General features: G+C 43.3%; 9 protein-coding genes across 9 annotated transcripts; 4 read left to right on the top strand and 5 right to left on the bottom strand.

The window, feature by feature from the left end:
• Positions 1–2642: 2642 nt before the first annotated feature.
• On the bottom strand, positions 2643–3429 carry L203_100415 (uncharacterized protein; the record flags this gene model as incomplete). The annotated part of the gene is made up of 4 exons (XM_066209874.1): positions 2643–2813; positions 2868–2936; positions 2988–3223; positions 3270–3429. 4 exons carry the CDS (start codon positions 3427–3429, stop codon positions 2643–2645), a joined length of 636 nt encoding a protein of 211 aa, XP_066065971.1.
• Positions 3430–3626: 197 nt separating this feature from the next.
• On the top strand, positions 3627–5891 carry L203_100414 (uncharacterized protein; the record flags this gene model as incomplete). Its single annotated transcript, XM_066209873.1, has 6 exons — positions 3627–3898; positions 3961–4026; positions 4072–4560; positions 4615–5269; positions 5318–5587; positions 5640–5891. 6 exons carry the CDS (start codon positions 3627–3629, stop codon positions 5889–5891), a joined length of 2004 nt encoding a protein of 667 aa, XP_066065970.1.
• A 131-nt stretch (positions 5892–6022) lies between these two features.
• On the bottom strand, positions 6023–7312 carry L203_100413 (dTDP-4-dehydrorhamnose reductase; the record flags this gene model as incomplete). The annotated part of the gene is made up of 8 exons (XM_066209872.1): positions 6023–6285; positions 6337–6623; positions 6679–6776; positions 6841–6861; positions 6914–6948; positions 7004–7015; positions 7068–7235; positions 7285–7312. The coding sequence occupies 8 exons, from the start codon at positions 7310–7312 to the stop codon at positions 6023–6025; spliced, it is 912 nt and encodes a 303-aa protein (XP_066065969.1).
• A 303-nt stretch (positions 7313–7615) lies between these two features.
• L203_100412 (uncharacterized protein) lies at positions 7616–10914 on the top strand (the record flags this gene model as incomplete). The annotated part of the gene is made up of 13 exons (XM_066209871.1): positions 7616–7785; positions 7838–8672; positions 8720–8988; positions 9036–9141; positions 9192–9257; positions 9310–9488; positions 9535–9605; positions 9662–9789; positions 9848–9954; positions 10011–10143; positions 10199–10400; positions 10459–10740; positions 10796–10914. The coding sequence occupies 13 exons, from the start codon at positions 7616–7618 to the stop codon at positions 10912–10914; spliced, it is 2667 nt and encodes an 888-aa protein (XP_066065968.1).
• Positions 10915–12119: 1205 nt separating this feature from the next.
• L203_100411 (uncharacterized protein) lies at positions 12120–13071 on the bottom strand (the record flags this gene model as incomplete). Its single annotated transcript, XM_066209870.1, has 4 exons — positions 12120–12203; positions 12247–12366; positions 12416–12594; positions 12648–13071. The coding sequence occupies 4 exons, from the start codon at positions 13069–13071 to the stop codon at positions 12120–12122; spliced, it is 807 nt and encodes a 268-aa protein (XP_066065967.1).
• A 517-nt stretch (positions 13072–13588) lies between these two features.
• Positions 13589–14474, top strand: L203_100410 (uncharacterized protein; the record flags this gene model as incomplete). Its single annotated transcript, XM_066209869.1, has 4 exons — positions 13589–13675; positions 13726–13881; positions 13940–14295; positions 14351–14474. 4 exons carry the CDS (start codon positions 13589–13591, stop codon positions 14472–14474), a joined length of 723 nt encoding a protein of 240 aa, XP_066065966.1.
• Positions 14475–14614: 140 nt separating this feature from the next.
• Positions 14615–15395, bottom strand: L203_100409 (uncharacterized protein; the record flags this gene model as incomplete). Its single annotated transcript, XM_066209868.1, has 2 exons — positions 14615–14863; positions 14910–15395. The coding sequence occupies 2 exons, from the start codon at positions 15393–15395 to the stop codon at positions 14615–14617; spliced, it is 735 nt and encodes a 244-aa protein (XP_066065965.1).
• Positions 15396–17122: 1727 nt separating this feature from the next.
• On the bottom strand, positions 17123–19840 carry L203_100408 (uncharacterized protein; the record flags this gene model as incomplete). Its single annotated transcript, XM_066209867.1, has 9 exons — positions 17123–17809; positions 17864–17947; positions 17994–18014; positions 18073–18331; positions 18384–18778; positions 18838–19038; positions 19092–19370; positions 19424–19615; positions 19670–19840. The coding sequence occupies 9 exons, from the start codon at positions 19838–19840 to the stop codon at positions 17123–17125; spliced, it is 2289 nt and encodes a 762-aa protein (XP_066065964.1).
• Positions 19841–20027: 187 nt separating this feature from the next.
• L203_100407 (pre-mRNA-processing ATP-dependent RNA helicase PRP5) lies at positions 20028–23382 on the top strand (the record flags this gene model as incomplete). Its single annotated transcript, XM_066209866.1, has 4 exons — positions 20028–20532; positions 20586–21075; positions 21124–22487; positions 22538–23382. The coding sequence occupies 4 exons, from the start codon at positions 20028–20030 to the stop codon at positions 23380–23382; spliced, it is 3204 nt and encodes a 1067-aa protein (XP_066065963.1).
• Between the last annotated feature and the right edge of the window lie 115 nt (positions 23383–23497).

Raw genomic sequence — 23497 nt, 5'->3', positions numbered from 1 at the left:
TGGACAGCCGCTTTGCAAAGCTTGAATACAAGATACTGATGGGGACACTGCAAGCGGAGCAGAGACTGGTTGGTCAAAGACAGTGGGCTTTGGTTAAACAGATTTCAATAATACCGAGCATAAGCGTGTTCTGTTGGATGCGATTTAGTGGCGATTTAGTAGCGATATTCTGGGTCTTTGTCAGTTACTATCCACATACCTTCACGTTACCTAAAACCGGTTAGTTACCAGACTTGTGATACATTTCACTTCCAACTCCAGTTCGTTGGGGTCAGAGTGTCACCTCTCTGATTCAGATGCAAATAGATGGGCATTGGCCATTAGTAATGGTAGTATGATGAACCCCTTGATATAGTTGAGCCTTGTGTCTTGAGATAGTCACAAAACACTTGGAACGCAAGAGCACATCGCACATTCTTGACATTACCCAGGAGGGCAGCCGAAATATCCCTCGTTCAGTGAGCAATGTCTTGGGTTCTTCTCTCTTGACATTTGATCTCGTTTGCTCGTTGCTTAATACTATTGTTTAATCTTTAAATTCTGTTGCTGAATGTATAAATGCAAAACCTACACAGACCAATTCAACAATATGCGGGAAGGGTTCCAAATGATGTAAATCACGTGACTGTATAACTACTGTCTTTGTTGTTGACGAGTACTTTTACGTCTTGTTGGGAAAAGTTGGTAGCATTTGCCGAGTTTTTGTATTGTTCAAAATATTATATTTTACTTTTCGACATCTATTTCTTTACTTTACATGGTACTGTTGCTCACACAACACGCGCTCACGAGTCTTTTTGTCCGTTCTCAAATCTTTATGCCGCATATATTACCAAGGAGTTTATGTCCCTCACCAACTGTTACAGTTTACTGTAACAAGCGCGGAGTTCAGGAAATGTCCGAGAGCTGAGGATGGTGTACATAAGTTAATATAAATTGTATCTTAGTTCTTTTCTTTCTTTTCATATTTCTATCAATACATGTCCAGGAGTATCAACTCTAGGCCTGTTATTAGATGCAAATCTTGCATCAGTACACAACCTAGTGATAACCCAGAATCCAGAACCAAGAACCTAAGCGAGATAAGTCCTCCAACCTGCGCTGAAGACAACCGCGTGCAGGCCGTGACACCAACCCATGGAATTATCGCTCGTGAAATGGAGTGTTCACATTGTCACAGTGGCCCAAACCTGTCAGGTATTCTCTTATCGACAAAAGAAATGGAACAAGGACAATTTCGAGCATCAACAAGTATTTTTATGGGACCTGGGATAAGTTGTTAAATACAGTTGCAGTTTGTTTGTTCACATTCCGACATGTAGTCACAGAATATGACTTTTTTACCTCAAATTCGCAAAAAGAAGCTTATTGTTGCTACATCGGCAACTACCAAAAGGCTTGTCTGTTCTAGATCCAATATTCCAAGCCTGAAATCAAGCCATTTTCACCAACGAAAACATCATTGAGCTTGGAGGCTGGAGGCAGCGCGGTGTCTTCCGTCCTACTGATCAAGCATAACCTTGCTTTTATTCAGTAAGTCAGACATGGAAAGGTGAAACAGCTGGTGGCCTATAGGGCCATCGGGTAAAACTTCATGTCACCACCCCTGTGCTGTATGGAATAATCTAATAATAGGAAAGCATCATCAAGTCTTTCACCAAAGCTGACGCTGAGACGTACGTAAAAGGAATTTTGGCCGAACGATTGGGTGCACATATCGAGTCTACCAAGAAAGGCTTTCAGGTCTGTAGTCAAGCTTGCGGAGTTTCTGTTAAGAATGATTTGGTATTGTGATGTGTAAATGACCGGGAATGAAGCCAAAAACGAAAATGTTTAGGCAATAGAATATCAAAATACAATAAGGCATTCGCCAACATTTTTTGGGATGAGCCTGTAGCTTACCTATCTGTGTAATTGGCCAACGTCTTTAGTACCTAGATATATATAAAGGATTCTGGTAGAAAGACAGAGTGGATTTAGAGTACAGAGAAGAAACTTGTCTGATAATCGCTGACTTGTTGACGATTTCTGAGCCGAGAAAACGTTGAAGATAAAGTGATTAATACGTCCTATGCAATCCTAAGTTTGTTAACATCTTCTGGGTCAGTGTATTAGTCCTATTTATTATATATATTCTTACTTTGAAATAGAATTGCATTCCTCTTTTGCTCTTTCTACTGCATTCCCAATGAAAGCGGAGTTTTTGAAGAGCTGTGAAATTGTCGCTGTAGAAAGCGTTTTCGAAATCAACTCATTTATCATAAAGGTTAATAAAACAAGATATCACTACAAGAAGCAAAGAAGAGACAAGGGTAGTTAATTAAGGAGATTATTATACATCAGACATCGAGGTTTTTGTCGAGTCGAGCTGTTGGTGCGATGGAGGCGGTGATATGAAGAGGACAGGAAAGTGAGCGACAGCATTAACGGTCGATTTTTAGTTTACATTCGTCCATAAGCCAACCACAGAATCCAGTTCATCCCAAAAAGAATCACAGGGAGGACTAGTGCTTCTATTTGTGGTCGTCGTTCAATAATAGAGGTTTCACGGCAATAACTGAGCCAGCGACACGATTAGTATTTGAGATCTTGGTCAGTATTCGTGTTAGAGGACATGTTGCTCAACATTGCATTACATACATCTACAAATTCCGCCCTGATCGAACAAGCGTATTGGTATATTGTATAAGGTGCTCGGTGTCATCCGTGGCGCCGAAAGTCGTTAGATGCGATCTGTAACCGTGAACGTCAAATTCATAATGAGTAGAGGTAGCCGAAAGGTTGGTAAGGATGTCGGCATGTTCGGGAGATGACTGAAAAGTATAAGCTCTGACAGATCTTTGGGCATTGCGAACAAATATGCTCACAGAGTCACAGTCTGCCAATAAGTCTTCGTATTTTTCCTGGGCTTGCTGATACTCTCCTAAACGGTACAACTACCACAAATCAATCTCTACACTTCTGTGACCTTAATCAGGAGCACTCACAATTTGAGCATTCAAGTGATCGTATTTCCTTTCTTTTGTCTTAAGACCCTTCAGGATATTTAAGGCCTCCTTTTCTCTATGCAGTCTATACAAGCAATAAGACCTCTCAAACTCTAGCCCTTTTTCTGATGTGGTATTTTCAAGAAGAGCCAGAGCGGCTGAATAGTCGTCGGTTTGGAGATGTAAAAAGAGAAGAGTTTGGAAAGCTGCCTGGGCTGAAGGATCGATTACCATTACTAAGAACAGTCAATATATAAGAAGACTTTGCGCGAACGGACAAACTCTTTTTGCAGGTCTTGATAGCATTTTCAAAATAACCATCCTCGATTTGGTCAGCCAAAGAGCGGTAAAGCCTGCGGAGTCTATCTTCTACTGATCTAGGAGGCTTTGGGATAAAATTCTTGTGCTTGTTGGTTTGGGATAATTGTGTTTTAGGTGACATTATGGAGATACGTTTTGAGTTACAATCCAAAGTACTCGTATTGTGATTGAAAGTTGCTTTCATATGCTTTACGTAAAAGATTCCCTTCCCACTTTTACTTCGGCGATATCCGCTGAAATTTTGAATACTTCTTCATAAACCATTCATTGAAGTGTCTCTTTACAAATTTATCTTTCACAACTTGATCAAGTACAAAAATGGGTCGACGGGCAAAAAACAAGCAAGGGCCCCCAATACCGCTCCCTGGAAGTATTCCAGAGAAAGTCACAAAGCGGCAGAGCAGGAAGAAAAAGGCCTCTACTACTTCCATTGCCAAAGATGCAGAGAGAGGCAAGGCTCCTAGAACTCCTGGATCGCACAGAAAAGGTTCAAAAGCTTTAAAGCCTGGAAAATCTATAAATTTGCCAAAAGTTAAGAGAGTCGACGAAGTTGAGGAGGACAGTGAATTGGATGAAGCTTTGAAACCTGGGTTGGTTTTGTCAAAGATGTATGACTCTCTAACTGATGTGATTTATAATTCGACTTGCATAGAGAGTACTCTAGCGATGAAGAGGCAACGACTAAGACAAAGAAATTATTAAAGTCCCCTGAAGAAGAGTATGTATCAGCAGTACCTTCTTGGTCGCTCTAACTATGTTGCAGATCCGATGAAGACAGTGCTCCGGAAAGAGGGCCCGTCAAGGAGTTAGTTTTCTCTGACGATGAGGTAGAAAGCTCTAGTTTTAAGGATGATGAAGAGGACGACGAAGAACTCCCTAAAACACAACATGCTTTCGACCTCGATGCGGTTCCTCCATCAGAAGAGGAAGATGAGGAAATGGATGATGAGTTTGATATGAGTGAGAATGAATGTAGATCAGGTGAAGAAGACGAGGAGGACTCTGCTTTTGCTTCATCAGACGATGAGGATGCTAAGATGGACGAAGGGCTTAGTAAGGACGAGGATGGGATTCAGACCAATCTTGAGGATGACCTTGAAGAGACCTTCTCGCTTCCAGCCGTAGACAATGGCGGTGATCAAGAAGAGCACGAGCATGGGACAAGCTTAAGAGAAGTCGAGAACCGGATGCGATGGTTGGTCGGTGTCGTAATCAACAAAAGCGAAAAAGTATCTCGAGGAGTTCCTGGAAAGCAAGTATTACTTTTCCTTCTAGTAGAATATGTAAAGCTGATGGTTTTATCAAGGTCTCGTTCAGATCATTTGCTTCAATTACAACATGATATTGCAACCTATTTTGGCTACAATACTTTCCTTGTTGGCAAGCTCATGAAACTTTTCCCGGCAGACGAAGCTTTGGCCTTCTTTGAATCTAACGAATCCCCGCGGCCTGTGACTATACGTGCCAATACCTTACGTACGCGTCGAAGAGATTTGGCACAAGCGTTGATTAATCGAGGTGTTACTCTTGAGCCTATTGGCAAGTGGAGCAAAGTCGGATTACAGGTTTTTGAATCACCAGTGCCTGTTGGAGCTACTCCGGAATATCTGGCTGGTCACTACATGCTTCAAGCTGCTTCATCGTTCCTCCCCGTAATCGCTCTCTCTCCTCAGCCAAACGAACGAGTCCTCGATATGGCCTCGGCTCCTGGTGGCAAGACAACTTACATTTCTGCCCTCCTCCAAAATACGGGTATCATTTTCGCCAATGATAGCAACAAGTCAAGAACAAAGAGCTTGACAGCCAATGTTCACAGAATGGGCTGCAAAAATGTGGTTGTTTGCAATTATGATGCTCGAGAATTCCCAAAGGTGATGGGAGGCTTTGACAGGGTGTTGTTGGATGCGCCTTGTAGTGGAACAGGCGTCATCAGTAAAGATGCTAGTGTTAAAGTCAACAAGGTTAGTGTTGTTTTCTTGCCATGTGATTAATTAATAATGTATTCATAGACGGAAAGAGATTTTCAATTGCTCGCACATCTTCAAAAACAATTAATTCTTTGTGCCATTGATTCTGTCAATCCTTCTTCATCTACTGGCGGCTATGTAGTTTATTCTACGTGCTCTGTTACTGTGGATGAAAATGAGAGCGTAGTTAACTATGCGTTGAAAAAGAGGCCCCATGTCAAGTTGGTAGAGACTGGTTTGGAGTTTGGAGTTCCCGGATTCAAGAGCTTTGAGGGCAAAAACTTCAATCCAAGTGTTTCCCTTTCTCGACGTGTAAGCATGTTTTCTTGCATATAAACAATTATTAGTATTGATAAACGGTCAGTTTTACCCACACAAACACAACATGGATGGTTTTTTTGTTGCAAAATTCAAGGTTGAGAAGCGCAAAAAGACAACAAAGGCAAATGCAGATCAAGGTGACCCACAAATGGTCATAAATCCGGAAGATGGTGAGGAAGAACTAACGAAATTCAATGCGGCTGAGGACGAGAGCCTGATTAAAGAAAGTAAGAGGAAGGCTTTGAAGAGAAAAGGCTTTAAGATGGCATCGAAAGAGAGAGAAAAGACAAAATAGGAATCAAGATATAGATGTATGATTTGAATGTCAGTACTACCTGTAATTGCTTCGCTTTTTCGGGCTTGTTTATTGCATGCATATATAGCCATTGCAATATAACTTCTTCCCATTGGACAGCGGTGACTCAATTACTCTTCCTTGACATACTTGGCCCACCATTGATCAAATGGCTGCCTCTCGTTAATATCGATACCCAAGTCTTGGAGTGCTTTCGTGTCAAGTTGGGTATTTTCTGGTCGTGGAGTAGCATCGGTGGGGACAAGGGTGTCTTTAATCACATGATCAATGGGCACTTTGAGGTGCTTAGCAATGATTTTAGTCATATCGTATTTAGTGAGAGCGGGTCCAGGAGAAGAATAATGCAAAATAGAAGGAAGAGACTTGTCAAGGTCTGTAACGAGTTTTTCAAAGTAAGCTTTGCCTCAAGAGAGAAATGACATACGAGCAAGGTCATGCAAAACTCGACTAACATCCTCCACGTTGGTAGGGAATCTGACCTGTCTGGCGTCCATCTTGTAGGTCTTGCCGCTCTGGTCTTGAACCACATCCAACAAAACGTTCACGGCAGATTCAGCATTGTATTCTGTCTTGCCGTACAATATGGGGACACGAAGAATGGTGACAGGTGCACCCTGTTCCCGCTCTGCTAGTATAGCCTTTTCACCTGCAAGCTTCTGGCGTCCGTACATCTGTAGGGGGTTCGGAATGTCATCGACTTCATATGGAGGACTAGAAATGGTTCTTGTCAACTAGGAGAAAATGAACAGACAGGATAGAAGCAAACTTTTTACCATCAAATACATAGTCGGTAGAGATATAAATAAGAGTGAATTTTTGTGCCCTTGAAAGCGATGCCAGGAGGGCAGGAACGGCCGCGTTGATCTTTGGGCATCAGTAAGCTTCTACCCTCAGACACTTCTTGTGGCGCATGGTTGCGTATACTAACTTGAGCAGCTTTCTCGGGGTTCTGAGGAAATATCAATCATTGTATCTGAGTACCTTGATACAATAGAACTTACAGCTTCAGCAACATCTGGGCGGCGTTCCGCCGCACCTTGATAGTTTCATTAGTCCATAATTTATCTGGTGCATAGCAATACGCAACGTACAATGCACGACAACTGAGTGTAGTATAATTAGCATCGGGCCTTCCAAGAAACACTGTAGTCCTACTGTCAACCTTGTGAGTACCAAAGAAAGCCTTTACAGCATCTTCATCAAGAAGATCCAGCTTGGTGTAACGAGGATCTCTGTCAGCTCTACTGTTGGCAAGCGAGATGACTTGGTCTCCTTCAGCAATGAAATGAGCAGCAACGGCACGGCCAAGAAGACCACTAGATCCTTGGAAAACATCAGTGTCCGTCGTTGGCACTTTGCCTTCTTATATTACCCGTGATAGCAACGTTTTTAGTCGTCATTAGAAAAGCTTTTATTCTTTTATTTTATTTTATTTACAGATACCATTCAAAAGCCTCAATGGAAATAATAGAGATGTGGAAAAGTGGAGGTAAGTGTAAACACTTTATAAGGAAATGTTATTAATGCGGTTAATTAGCTTAATTAAGACTTGTCGTATACTTCCTTTCATGGCTGACGGTCATTTTATTCTCTTGAAATTATTGCAGTTTTGATTTTTGTTGAGTTTTGATTTATTTATTTCTCTAATCATCCCGCCAGCTATCCTCAACTGTCTGGAATACCCGTTATTGCTGCGAACCGTCATGTCATTCCTGCGACGCTCGACCATATCAAAGAATAAAGGAGAAGAGAAAGAAGATAGTCCAAGGGGAGCGAGTCATAGATTGCCAAGGTCAAGGAGTGTCAGCGATTCAAGCATAGTCGATGATAGTATCGGCGAAGCGATGAGACCAAGGCGAAGGACTTTACTTGGGTACGTGTGTCTGCTACATTGCCTGGTATATAGTATTGACATCGTTTTCAAGCAAAAAGGGTCGTAAAAAGCTCTATTCCTTATTTTCGTCATCCTCCTCTCTTTCCGCATCTTTGAACGACCGCGAGAGTACTGTGTCGCCAAAAACAAGCCGCTCAAAGTTACACGAGGCTTCTACACCCTCGGGTGCGTCTACTCCATCTCAATTCACGGCGCCGGCCTCACCCATTTTGCATCACAATGGGCAAGCTGCCGAAACCCAAAACACCTTGAACAAACTTCAAATAGGCAACGGAATCATTACGGAATCCCCAAAGTCTTCACCTGTTACCCCTATGGTTCAAGTTCCCTATGCGAACCGCAATAAACGAGAGAGTCTCTGGTCTCAATGGGAAATTGAGGATGTTGCAGTGTCCTCATCGGATGAGGATGACGCATTCCTTACACCTGATGAAGGCTTGAGTGAAGTAGAAGAAGTCGAAGAAGTTGAGGATGATGCTGTTGCCTATTCGGCCAATCCTGCCGCAGCTGTAGCTTCGCCAGTCAGCTCTGTTTCCTCAACATTCAAAATTGAGCCTACAAATGTCAAGAAGGGCGCTGTGGCTTCTAATGGAGACGTTGGTGGCACGGGACGAAGCACCGTACATCGGACCCTTCCTACAACTACCGAAGCTTCTGTGAAGCGACAAGTCTCGCACAATCGTCCACCCGCAACTACCGTTGACCAGGCAGGAGTTTTGGCTCAGGATATTGAGATCTGTCGGGAAACGTTACGGTTATTCTTGACAAGTCATATGAAAGAGGCCGAAGAGTATTGTCAGGAAAAAGAAGGGGAAGGACATCATCTGTACTTACAAAGTGCTATGGGTATCATAGAGACTCTTAAAGTGCGTATGACCTTGCTAAATATTGATAACTAGCTAATAGTTGTTAGGGAATGATGACTTTTGATTCTGTTGATCTTCATCATGCCCTTGAGATTGCAAAATCGACTACAGTGACTGCCTCTTCACTTCGTCGCCCCCCTGATAGCGTGATCGCTCGACTTGGAGGTTTTGTCCGGTCTGGCAGTGGTCTTGCTCGGTTGAAGGCAATGACTCCTCTAGAGAGACATGCAGAGCTTGTATATGCTGAACAATCTCTCATTAAATCCATGTTAGCTATAGTCAGCGGTGGCGATTGGCTGGGGCTCATCAGAGAGGTGTATGTTCCTGTACCTTGTGATGAGCAGCTTTATTGACCACTTATAGGTTCAATATGCGCACTGCATATGGAATTTATCGGTCTTTTCAACACTTCTTGGTAGATGCTGACAAGGATGGCTACGATGATGAGATAGATATGGACTTTAGATCGGTAAGTACAGGTCTTTCTTGTACCACGTTCAGATTTCTTAACAAAATCAGGGTGTTTTACTTGGTACAGGCATTTCTTCATTAATAGTTTCTCTTCTGCCCAGTAAAACTATCAAAGTAAATCCTCTTGTTAAGCAAAAGAAGTTCTGTCATTGATTCTATCGTACAGATTGCCGAAGTTCTTGGTTACACCGGCGACGGCAAAGTTGCACTTGCCACCCTCATGTCTGCGGGAGGCTGGTCCAAGGACTCTGAGACATCGACTTATGATGAGAAGAATGAGGGTTTACGAAGACCAGTTTGCGACTTGATCTTACTGGCATTTCATCTTGTCATCAGCGTTCTCATGTAAGCTTATCTACCAATACGCAAAGGTGTCGCTGATAATTTGCAGTCCAACCACAGGTGTAGATGTGCCAACTGCTCGAAAAATCCTAGCATACAATTTACGTCGATACCCTGATGGTGTGTTGATATTCATTTATTTTGTGAAAGTCAAGATTGAGATTTTAATTTCTCAGGTGTTTTCTTCCTGTATTTCCAAGCGAGACTTTACACAACTCAATGCCAACCAGCTGAAGCAAACAAGTCTCTTCAGCGTGCTCTAGATTTGAAGTTGGAGTACATACAATTGCAGCACATGTGTTTAGTATGATGCTTTCGTGTCCGCTTGTAGGTAGGACTAAAGCTTACATTAACTTGTATAGTGGGACTACGCTTGTAACCACTTAATGCTGGGTAATTTGAAGGGTGCAGTGGACTGTTTCTCAATATTGAAAGACGAATCCAACTGGTCCCGAGCAGCTTATACATAGTGGGCGGCCTCTTTCTCCGTTCAAGATTGATGACTAACTAGCAAAATTTGGGTAGCGCCACTGCAGCTTGTCTTGTTGAATTGGTCGAAATTGGACATCATGATGCCAGCTTTGAAGAAGCCAACAAATTGATGCTTCAACTTCCCACATTGACAAAAAAGATTGCAGGCAAATCGCTGCCCATTGAGGTGTGTGGCTCTCCTCTCTTGTCTATCTAAAAACAACTCATTTCGCATGTCTCAGAAATTTGCCGCACGTAAAGCCAGGAAATTCCAATCACAAAATTCCCAACTTTTCCTTCCCGCGATTGAGCTAGCGTATGTCTTTGGTGCATTCAACAGTACTCCTAGAAGAAACCTTCTAGACACTTTCCTACCTCGAATAAACAAGATGTTGGAGAAGCTGAATGTTGGAGAAGAAGAGTATAGTGGAGGCTACTGGGATGGTAAATGCTTTAATACGATCCTGCACGTGATCTCTCAATGATTAATGTTTTCCTATAGACTATGTTCTTGGCCACTTCCTCAGAGGAATGTGCCAATTCATGGCTCGGTATCAACCTACAGATGCTCATCAAGACACAAAAGTTATTCTGGATACCGACCCACCCGAGGACGAGCTTGACCAGAATGCAGAAAAAGACTTCAAGGCAGTTATTAGACACATTCCTGATGTACAGCTCGATCATTGGATTCTGTTCCATTGCCATTACGAGCTGGGGCGGTTGTACACACAGAGAAAAGATTACACGAAGGCAAAGCAGTATTTCGAAGTTGTTGTATCGGGTGAGCCGCTGCCACCTTATTCATCTATAGCACCTTGCTGATTGCAGACATTAAGGGAAACTTCCAGTCGATAACCACTACATGGCCAAAACAGCAGGAAAGTATTCTCTTGAAGGTGCACTGATGCTCAAGACACATGCTGCATTGACAGGGATCAAAGAATTTGAGAAGTGATTGCCCGGAGTGAATAAGGCTGAATTCTCAACTAATACCCCGCAGAAAGCAAAACATAATACCAGATCTCCCTTGCTGTATAATCATAATAGAAACAAACGACTTCAGAGTATATCTTTTGTAAATGATCCTTGATGTGATACACTTTGAGAATTTTAACCCAAATCCCTTGTCAAATCTTCAAACGATGATTTTCGCATTCCTTTAACTCACTTTACTCTCCGCAGATGCGTGTTGTCTAGTTTGATATCTTAAGTTGTTGATTTCTTTTATCGCCTCTTTGTAAACCGGCTCTCTTTGATTTTCTCATCCCACCAAATAACTCTCACAACTGCGTCAAGCGTACAGACCGTTAAGCACCACAAGCAAAACCATGCACGCTGCTCCAGGACATAGACCAGAAAATGGACTTTTTCCTCCCAACCCGCCCCCCTTCGTACCCAACCATGATATATGAGAATGATGATATGGCATGGAAAGAGATGCTTGAGAGAAGGGATACTTTTCTGTGGAGTGTCTGTAGTTGAAGATGGACTGTCAAATTGTCACATCCGACAGTTGATTAGTCTTTTGAAAATCATCCATAGCATGCATCCTCTGTAACCCTAGACATATCAGCGATGAGACGCTTCAAGAAGAATTTACATGGTCAACGGGCGTTTGGCCATCATAATCTTCCATGTTTTGTAAAGAGTTTCAGCGATACTACTCAAATTCTGCTCTTCCTTTGTATCCCTCAGAAAGCTTAGGCGAGCTGGACTTGAAATTTGTATGCTGGTTGAAGGCTCCAAAATTATATAACCATAACAGCCTTGTCAGGTATTGTGATCCACCCATCTACTCCAAGTTATCAACACTTTATAACCTTTAAAACTCGAAATCACTCCAAACCATTTGGAGTCAACCTACCATCAAGCGACATCTACAAAATCCTGTCTCAAGAAATCAAAAGGAAAACTTTCAAAACAATGTTGAGCACTAATGACTTTGTTGAACCCACTATTCCCTCTGTTCCCCGCCCCATTGATATCCATCCTCCTTCCTATCTCCATTAGACAACCACATCGTATAGCCTGAGAGTCTATAGTTGCAATGCATAAATGATGAGACCCACATAAAAATGCGCTGGACCAGAACACCTCTTCTTTCTTTGTTCTAGAATGAGCTGAATCATTCTTTTTCTTTATTGTCCAATCCTTATTCGTCTAAAGTGGACAACGCAACAGATTGTTCGTCTGAAAGGGAGAGAGAGCGACAACAGATATCAGGTCAAAAGCCGTCAAGCTGCGCTGCGTCTCGGCTCAGTCAAAAGGCCATTCAAGTGGAGCTTACAAATTGGCTCCCGCTACAAGTCACTCCATAGTTGGATGTTGGAAGAAAACAAAGCATGGTACCCACGGGATGGATACTTTGAACTCGTTGAAGGGACAATACCGCATGGTAGAACAAAGACTGTGTTTCTGTTGGCGTCTGATGACCAGTGATACATTAGAGTACGTACAATGAAACCTATTATGGAAACAAAGCCAAAAAAGTATACAGCCGCAAAGCGACCTTTAGCACGAGTCCAAAGTTGTAACCTCATAAGTGGTGGGCGAATTGTCTTTTCCATAATGTATTTTTCCCAAATGAAAAAGTCGATTTTTAGGAGGATGCCCACGATCAATAGAGCAGTGATATCTAAAAACTAAGTCAGTTTACTTTCACCTTTACTGCGATGGAGGACTACAAACATCTCGTTTTCCATCCAGCTGGTGCTCTTTCACCATCACTTGTGCCAAAGTGCAAAAACACCCATCCAACAGCAGTCAATGCTGTACCTATCCAATTGACATATCGTTGGGTACGATAAAAAGAGCGCAAGTTGAGATGGCAAACGCCATGTCTGCAGGGCAAAACAGAGCTCCTCTCCAGATATTCTTGATATGAGCTGTAAAGATACCGCCTAGTACTGCGCCTAGAGCACCACCAACATAGCTGCCGGCTGAGTAAGAGAAAGCATCCATAAACAAGTGAATAGACCGAGATAATCCACTGGAGATTGTAACCCGGCATCCTAAGATCATTCTGGATAATCCTGAGGGCAATGTTGGGGGTTTGTTGGCCCGCAGAAGCCATACACATTTTGAATGACACAGTAGCTGCTATGGTGAGCATTCTAGTATTTGAAAGGCGAGAAGATGGCGTTTCGGGTTCATGGAGCTACATCTCTGTTCCACTAGGCTGCCCCACATCAAGGTGTCGTAAATTGATATCCGTCAAGACAATGTTCGACTCTCTGCCGATATCTTGTGGCGTTCGACTCTAAAGTCTGAGGGAGTCGAAGATAGATCATTGTGAGCCGAGTACAAAGCATTGGCTGACTCATAATATTGCGAGACCAAAGACAATCCATGATGCAGGTGGCTGCCTCCGAAGCTGATACGTCTGTTCTGGCGTCGCCCAGTGAGTTGCTAGACACTAGCTGATAATCAATCTCTCTCCCAACACAAATACTAACTGCTCAACTAATCTGTTCTTCAGTTTGAATATGACGAGATGAAATAATAATAATAAATAGATTAGATAATTTGCTTATCAGTTCAGGACATTACGTAACAGGAACCTTTTCTGAACAACGAAATCTGTATTTTACTTTTTCTACTTTTTATTGTCTTTTCTAAATCATTTCACAATGACTTTTTTCAGCGTTTTTGTGACTTGTCCAGAAACACATTCTGAAAGGAAACTTGACTCTCTGTTGACCGTTCAGCAACTCAAAGTTTGTGAATTATCTGCCTGACAGAGCAAGTTGGATAATGACCCGTCTAGGACAAACTGACTCCTATAACTGGCATCTTACCTCAATACCAAAGCATCAAGTTGTACCGCTCAGCCGAAAACATATCAGGTGTCCCCTTTGCTGTCTTGGACAATGACTCGCAGACGTTGCAAGAGTATGGCCTGCAGGAATGGAATTGTATCAAGGCATGTATCGCAAGGTGTTTGAAATGTGTTGCATAAGCTGAGTGTAATGGCTAAACAGGTAGACAATACTGACCCCAACTACCGCCCTGGAGAGTTCTCGGATGAAACGAATCTGTCTCGTTTTGAACTCTCTCCGGAAGAGTATGCTTCAAGATCTGATACCGTTCTCGCCCACCTCAAAGTTAACAAACTCGGTCGATTTGCTGAAGTCCCTATCCCTCTGACCCATTCCCCTCCTCTTCCTACTACAACAGATCCTAGGTTAGCTCCTGGAGCCAGATGTGAGGTTTCTCATGGAGAAGACGGCATAGCCAAGAGAGGTACAGTTAGGTTTGTGGGAGAGGCAATGATTGGTAAAGGAGGAACATGGGTTGGAGTTGAGCTTGATGAGCCTTTAGGAAAAGGCGATGGAAAGTGAGCACAGGTATCTTTCGCTTTTCAAATGTTTGAGCTGACTGGTATGCCCTAGAGTGGATGACACGAGGTATTTTCAGTGCTTGCCCAAACATGCTGTTTTTGTAAGACCTGCCAAGGTTACTGTTGGCGATTTTCCAGTGGAAGATATCCTTGCAGACGATAATGAAGAGATATAATCATGCATATAGTGTTTGATTCGCTTGTAGATGAGTTAAATTATACAGAATGATGTGCAACATGTAATTCGGAATCGCGTGATAGTTGTAGGCATTTAATACAAAGCCAAATTCCTTGAGATGGATTGGTTGAAGTAGGGTTACAAACACTCGTCGTCCAAATTGCCTGGCTGATCCATGTCGCTGTTTTCGTCGTCTACTGGGCTATTCTTTGCCCTTTTGGTATTTGCTATTCCCGATTTGAACTTCATATCATACCTGGTTGAAGGCGGAGTGGTCACTTGGTCTGAGGGTGCAGTACTGTGTGACGAAGTTGTCGAAACGTGACGAATAGTGTGGCCTGATTCGGACCATGGTGTATGGTTACTCTTCAATGCCGGGAGAATATCCTGTCCATCCATAAGAAACAGTTTTCCGCTACCAGCGTATACTTACGTAGTGGTATATGTCCCACAAGTCGCTTCCAGTGATCTCGCTTCGCTTTCCCATTCCTCTCATACCTTGCTCTTTCAGTTCCAAGCTTAACAAGTACCAGTCAGCAGTTTTGGATGTAGCAAGCTTTGCCAAAATCACTTGAAAAAACAGAGCTTTGTTACAACCCGTCATGCCGTCATCACGCCACAGCTCTTTTCCTCTTTGCAATGCTGGTAATATCTTTTGCTCATAAAGATCGTCCAAGTTTCTACAGCTCCAATTCTGACCAGCTTCAATCCCCTCCTCACTTCCCTTCCGCTTCAGCATATCCCAATCACAAGCTCTAGCGTCTTTCAACTTTGTCAGTATAATCTGTAGAGCCAACTCCTTGTCCAGTTTCTCAACATGAGTATTTCGAGGCGGTGAAGCAGCAGGGTGGGTAGGTGAGCTATCCACTTTAGTTCTGATTTGACCTCGAGATTTTTTGGCTACTGCTGTTTTGGGCATTATAAAGATATTCATGAAAAGAAAGAGAAAAGCAGTAAATGGAAGATAATATATATATACAAAAACTGAGGTCCGTGCATGAAGTATCTTAACTTAAAGTATTTTCATTCAACATTAGAATAATTCAATTCTTATTTTATTATTTATAATCTTTTGCTGCCACTGAAGCGCAAAGAATTTCCTCCAAAGACAAATATTTACCTTTGTATGCTAATTCCAAGCTCAGCCATTCGCCTATGTCGTAAATCATCAAAGGTTCGCCATTTGGAAACGCAAAAGCATGCCACTTTTCTGTCGGCCTCTGAAAGGTGTCAAGATTTCTCAATTGTTTGCAAAGTATTGCAGTTGTCGCCAAACTTGTTATACAATTTGGCCCTTTGTTGCTCTCCTGGTCGATAAAAGGATTCTCTTCAACCATCCGTGAGGTAAATTGAGTCTGATAGTATTAAAGTCATTCTAAATCTCAACAAATACCACCACCCTCACCTCGATACTTTCACAACCCGATAACCACAACAGTTGAGAATCATGAACTCTTCCACTCATAACATCACCAAGCCGGCCGGTCGTTGCAACTTTATTCCCGTGAATGCTAGGCTACCTACTGGTCCGATTCACCTTGCCCCCAACGAGATCCCTGGTCCAAATCCGGTGGACCATCTTTGCGACGACCTGTGGCCGTAGAGTCTGCCAGTGTGTAGCTACAGTTTGGCTGTGGTACGAGGAGGATTGCGTAGCATATAGTGGTAGTGATGTATATGCTCTTTACCTGATTCCTTGACTTGACGCTGTTCTTACAACAAGACTTGTATGCCGTTCTATTGGAATGCTGTTTGAATCAGGCAGCGTCCATTCCGTGTTCTCAGCCATAGGTGCGCAACAGACGGTTTGGTTACAAGAGTGACTTGGAATAACTGCTATTTTGTGATTGTTTCGGATTGGTTTGATGAGTATGGGTATCGTTAATGGTCATGGTCTGAGGACTGAACTCAGTCTCTGGTACTCACTCTGCAATATGGTCCAACTGGCGCAAGAGAGACAACTGCTTTCGTAGAGAGTGGAAGAGGGATATAACAAAGGAAAGAGGAGGCAAGCGAATGTCACATTGTGTCTAGGCGAGAACAGACTGGGTGAAAAAGGAAGAGGGCTAGAGTCAAGAGGATATAACTTGAGTCGTTAAACTTTTCAAATATGTTCAATGAAACTGTTGCAAGGTAAAATAGCTTTTTTTGCAACTCCTTTAGCGATGTCTGAGAGCTACCTTTGAATGCAAGAAGAGAAGGGTTTGGAGTCAGGTCTTGATGTTCCGAAATTGTGATATAAAAGAGACGCCCGTCTTTGTTGATTTCAAGACCAAAGACGCCTTGCAATACTTGTCATAACACTTTTGAACAGTGAGCATTCGATTCCCTTTGAAAAATCAACTCTGATTAATCAGCTTGTTATCCCTAAGACGAGTTGAAATGCTTCCTACTCAAATCATTCGAAAAGACGGTTGTGTCAAGATCGTTGATGGTGAAACTGGACAAGTTATCATTGACGTCTGTAGCGACAAACATTGATACACATGTCAAAAGTTGTATGTCAGCTGAGAAATGATGAGCAGGAAACAAGAGACCATACCTTTCTATAATGATGAGAGATTTTGCAACTCACTGCTAAAAGACTCTTTCCCTGTGATAGCCTATGGGCACTTCCATGGACCATACAATTGAATATGCATCCATTTATAACCAAATGTACCTGTCCTTCAATGCTCTCGCCCCAATTGCATCATATTCATCACCTCTGATCCACATATCTTGCAGACTCTCGAAATGGCACATGACACTTCCGCCTTTCCAGCTTACGTACCTAGGGTTCAATCCTCTCGGTGGAGGAACGATACTCACTCCACCGATTTCTATGCCCTTTTGACGCAACAGTGAGAGTAGACGGTCGGATATGAAAGAGGACAGGCCTTTGATGGACGAAGAACCGCCAATCAAGACAATAGAATTTGACAAGGTGCGGACTTTTGTTTCAGTGCCACATGTGGCCAACGAGGTAGCAATAGCGGCATCCAAAGGAGATCTTGATGAAGAATCAAATATTTGAGCAGAAGTAAGCGAAGGAGGTGGTGCAAGAGACGCCATAGTCGGAATTGAAGACATGGTGGGCACAGGCCCAAGAGCCGGCGTAGAAGCGGCAGGCGTAATGGATGCAGAATTGAGATCGGACGTAGCAGAAGCTTCCGTATTTGGCTTTCCCTTTTCAGGAGACGGATTAGTGCTGTGTATACCCGATGGCGCAGGCGTAGCTGTACCAGAATCGGACAGACTTGGAGCTTCTGTTTTGACGGCGAATATTCCGGAAATGGATGTAGCGGGCGCAGCTGGCAAAAGATGAGAACAGCAAGCCCTCATAGCACCAGTCTTTTCAACAAGAGTCAGCACACTTCTTCTTCATCAATAATAAGAAGTTCTCACGGGTTCTTCATAGGCAGAAACAGTTTCCCAAAGGTCATCCCAAAAGTGGAATGTTTTTTGGAATCCCTTTTCTTCAAAGTCAATCTGTGATTTATCAGTCACATCCTAAACTCGTAGCAGATCACTTCACCATTCTTGTATCAAAGAGTACCTTTAATGTAAATGATACTTCAGTGAACGTTCGGAGTACCATATTAGTAGTAACTCACCAACGGCGCCAAAATATTCTCATCAAAAGTCCTTACAATCCATTTCTGGGTTTTTCCGTTCTCATTCGAGACGTAGAATTCCCATGGCGTGCTAGCAACCAAATGCTCTTCATACGTACACATTCTGTCCTTGAGATTGTTCATTATAAGCCAATCTTGTGCATGACCCAAATCAAGTTCCCGATAAGGGAAATTAGCAGCTTGAAGCAGATGATAAAGGGCAGAGGTAATGTCATCGCCGCCATATGCAAGCTTGATTCTGTGTCCAATCAGCAAGGGTTATTTCGGTTTTTTAGTGATGGGTGTCGTACCGAGTATCAGCAATTAACAAAGCTTCATCTATACAAGTGACACTAGTCGTTTGTGCTCCAATATCAACCACACAAGCGCTACTCATCCCTGTTCCAAAGATGGCACAATAAGATTCTTGTTGCACAGCTAATGCCTTAAAACCTAAAACCTTGAGAATTAGATGCGCCATTTCATGCGTATATACACGATCTCCATGATCTGGTACGATAAGCATGACAGAGTATGAGCGGTATTGTTTTGGAAATATATCGAATTCGGTCAGAAGAAGATGGGCAAGAATGGTAGAGATATCATCCATGAGCGTTTGAGGTGATGCATAATCTCTGCAATTAAGAGCCCGGTTCATTATCGGGTAGCGAACGATGTAGCCAGCACTTTGTGGTAATCTCAACGCCTGATGTAGAGATAAGCTCAAATCAATGATTAAGTAGGTGCATTTTTGTTCATACTCACATCATTGCCAACAAAGTACGGTTTTCCTTCAGGATCTGTATAGTCTAGTTTATGGGGATCGTTGAGTTCAGGTAGCAGCTCGGGCTTAACCTTGGCATTGCTGTTCCTAGTGCGGTTAAGTTCGCGAAAATCAGTATTAAGACGTCCTTGAACAAGTCGATTTCTAAGGTAATCTCGAAGATAGCCTATTGTTTCGTCTACCTAAGAGTCAAGCTTGTCAAATCCAGTACTAGAAAGAAAATCACACGACATACTGGGTCAATCCAAATATCTTCTTCTTGACTGTTGCCTGTATTGTCGTCTTCTCCCCTCGAGCTTCCATCCCTCTTTCTCTTTCCAATCTTACGCCTGTGCTCTCTCATTTTTTCTATTCGACTGCCTATCGCTGGTGGTTCATCAGCACCACTAGACCGGACAGCCAAAGTAGGCCTAGCAATGCAATTTGGTATTTCTTTGGGATAAAAATCAGACGCTAAACCGACACGCAAATTCCTGGAACCAGGGTGGATAATAAGGATTTTCGACAGCGCGTTCTGAAAAACTCAGTCAGTCCTTGTCCAGTCAAGTTCTACCACCGACGACCAACCTCTGGAGCTTCATCTTTTGTTTCTCGCTGAGATTTTTCTGCTTCGCCCTCCCTTTTTGCTCTTTCCAAGCTCATCTGCCTAGCTACATCTACATTGGTTTCCTTTTGAAGGTAACTGCCAGCAGGATTTCTAACGTTGAGAGTACCTGGTACAAAGGCTGTTGTATAGCTCAGCATACCCTCAACAACTTTCTAGAGCCAGATATAAGCCACCTGATAATGCCAGACAAATGCTAAACTACTCACTTTGTTACGCTTTGCATATTGCTTTTTTTGTACGGATGCTACAGGCACTGGGGAGCTAGCTGATGGAGCAACGGTGGACTGGATTTTTGCCAGCTGAGGAGCAGGAGATGGCGTTGGAGGTGCTTCAAATGGCTGTTGTTGCGGCAAGATTGGCGATTCTGGAGTATCCATGATAGATGTGAATGATGAAATGTTTATATAGTAATAATAACAATTTGAGAGAGATCATAAATGTTGTGATGTCACTATTTACTGCAATTACGTAACGTTTTAATCCTGCATCTTCTCTTTCTCTTGCCACCATATTTATATGTTCCCAAAAAAATCAGAAAACAAAAAAGAAAACAGATAACCAATTATGCCTCATTCGCCAGACCGCAGGAAGTCGTCCCATAGGAGCCATCGAAGTCCATCTCCTTCCCGGTATGATAGGTCTCGTAGTTCAGCCAACACTCGTCCTGACCATAGAAAAGCAACGAGGTACGATGATGAAAGAGACCACAAACACAGGGATAGAGATAGAGATTACAGAGAGAAAGATCATGATAGAGATGATGATAGGAGGAGATATGACGATGACCGCGATCGATACAGCTCAAGGCGCAGAGATGATCGCGACAACAGACGTAGAGATGATAGGGATAGAGACTATGATCGTCGAAGAGATCGACAATCCAATAAAGACTATCGATCTAATGGCCATCAGCGGTCTCTTTCCCCAACCAGGCCTACCTCGAGGTCTCCTCTTCCAGTGGCATCGACTTCGAGAGAGACTGCAGGGGAAAAGAGACACAAGGCCAAGGAGAGGTCGGAAGCCTGGAAGAAGGACGAATCGAAGTTACCCGTCCCTCTTCCTCACAAAGGTGCGTTATCTGATTATCTATGCCTTTTCCAATGTACTTATTGAGCGACGCAGCTGCTGGCCTGCCGCCAAAGCCCACCGCCTTGACTCTATCTCGTATTGGTCTTCCGATCAAAAGCACCGGCTCAATACCTCTCAAAAGAGAAGTTGCTGCACTCAATGATGAAGATGTCACGAACCGTAAACTACAAAAGCTTGATCTCCCCGACTTTGATCCTCAAGTTCAATCTGGTGAAGCAGCCCAGGTCGGAGCGATTGGCAATGACATGGCTGTGGCTGAAGGAGATGACAATGAAGATGATATTGTGCAGATAGAGAGTAACAATACAGATGATACAAAAATGGATGTAGACAAAAAACCTGAAGAAGAGGAAGAAGATCCATTGGATGCTTTTATGCGCGAGAATGCTGAACAAGTATCAGAAGTAAATTTAGCCGATGCTAAGCGGATGGGACTCAGGGTTGCGGATGAAGACAGTGACGAAGAACACCTTGTCAAGAGTGTGGAAAAAGATAAATTAGCAGAGGCTGAGGCTCTTTTGCAGTGAGTACAATGTCGCAATACCTAGAGTATCAATTAACAAGACCCAAGACAAGCTGCCGCCAAATCCCGAAAGAAGGATCTTCCTCCTCCTGACCATGAAAAAATTAAATATGAACCATTCCGTAAAGCTTTCTATGTTCCTCCTGTGGAAGTCTCAGAGATGGACGAAGAAGAAGTTGAGTTGTTACGTTTGGAAATGGATGGTATCAAGATTCGTGGCACAGATGCTCCTCGTCCAGTCAAAAACTGGGGCGCATTTGGTCTCCCGCAAGGTTGCTTGGATGTTATCAAACATCAAGGATGGGAAACTCCCACCTCAATACAGGCCCAGGCTATCCCTGCAATTATGTCTGGTCGAGACGTTATCGGTATAGCCAAAACAGGCTCGGGTAAGACGGTCGCTTTCCTTCTCCCTATGTTTCGACACGTCCGAGACCAACGTCCCGTTTCCGGGGGTGGTGAAGGACCAATTGCAGTTATCTTGTCTCCAACACGAGAGTTAGCGAGTCAAATCTACAAAGAATGCCAACCATTCCTCAAAGTAATCAACTTGCGAGTATCTTGCTGCGTAGGTGGCTCGTCCATAAGTGAAGATATCTCGAATATGAAAAAAGGTGCAGAAATTGTTGTCTGTACCCCAGGTCGAATGATTGATCTTCTTACTGCCAACAATGGACGAGTAACGAATCTCCGCAGAACGACATGTATTATCATGGATGAAGCTGATCGAATGTTTGACATGGGATTCGAGCCTCAAGTAATGAAAATTGTGAACAACGTCCGTCCTGACGCTCAAAAAGTCTTGTTTTCTGCCACTTTCCCCAAAACAATGGAATCTCTCGCTAGACGGATTTTGGTAAAGCCATTGGAAATCACAGTTGGTGGTAGGTCAGTCGTCGCTCCTGAAATTGATCAGCGTGTCGAAGTTCGTGAAAGCGACACGAAATTTACTCGTTTACTTGAAATTCTTGGTGAAATCGGCGAAGAAAACAAAGAGGACGATGATTTCCGAACTCTCGTCTTTGTCGACCGTCAGGAATCAGCCGATGATTTGTTCAGGGAGCTATTGCAACGAGGTTATGTATGTGCGTCATTGCATGGCGGTAAAGAACAAGTTGATCGAGATGAGGCCATCAAGAATTTTAAGAACGGCGATATTCCGATTGTTGTAGCTACATCTGTGGCGGCTAGAGGATTGGACGTTAAAGAATTAAAACTTGTCATCAATTACGATGCTCCTAATCACATGGAGGATTACGTTCACCGAGCCGGCCGTACTGGGCGAGCAGGTAATAAGGGTATTTGCATCACATTCATTACTCCAGAACAGGAAAAGTTTTCTGTGGATATTGTACGTGCGTTGGAGGCTAGTAAGGCGTTTGTATCTGACGACTTGAGGAAAATGTCTGATGGTAAGCATCTATGTTCTTCACTGCGATGAAGCGACTGATGCACCTGGTAGGCTTCCTGGGCAAGATTAAATCCGGCAAGGCTCGTGCTGCGGGCAGTGGCTATACAGGCAAGGGTCTTGAACGTATCGAGCGCCGCCGAGAGGAAAAGGATCGAGCTGAAAAGTACACTTATGGCGACACTTCCGAGGCTTTGTCATTATCCTCTCGTGAAGGCGCTGTGATTCCTTACAAAGCGAAAACCAACGAATTCAAGCCACCAGAGACATCTCACAAGGGCGACGCAGACTATACATTTACAGAAATCAAAGTGGATATCGTTCATGGTCCTGCACCTGATCGTGTTCCTACTCAGGCCGCATACAATTCAAAGAATGCCATGGCAGCTTTACCCGCGCAAACGCTTGCTGCTCTTGAGAAGGCTAAGAGCGAAGGCCGTCATGTCGATGCACAAAACTTGGCCAAAGTGGTAGCTAAACTTACTCAGTCTATCGAGCTTACCAAGGCTGAGAAGCTCGGTCTAGCACAAGCTACATCTGCTCCTCGTCTTTCTGTAGGCTCGAGGACTAAGGATCCAGATGCTACCGACTGGCACGCCATATTCCCTATCAATGATTATCCTCAAAAAGCGCGTTGGAAGGCTACAAATAAGGAGCAGATGACACTCTTACAAGAGATCTCTGGTGCAAGTATAACAATGCGTGGACGATACTACCCACCCAGTGAAGAACCTGCAATAGGCGGAGAACCAAAATTGAGTTTATTGATTGAGAGCAATGATGAATTGAGAGTCAAGACAGCAGTCGATGAGATTAGACGAGTCTTGGTAGAGGGATCCGTACAGGCTTTGAATACGGTTGATAGTAGAGGTGGTGCTGCGGGACGGTATGCCGTATAGTGTGTACGGGTAGGGATTGACGACGGATTTTGGTACAATGTATGCATGCAGATAATCTGTAACATGAATTTATTCGTATGAATGAAATTAATAGGAAAATATGTTCGGATCGGTT

Source organism: Cryptococcus depauperatus, chromosome 1 (genome assembly GCF_001720195.1).
Source record: "Cryptococcus depauperatus CBS 7841 chromosome 1, complete sequence".
NCBI lineage: Eukaryota > Fungi > Basidiomycota > Tremellomycetes > Tremellales > Cryptococcaceae > Cryptococcus > Cryptococcus depauperatus.
This window is presented reverse-complemented; position numbering and strand designations above follow the sequence as displayed.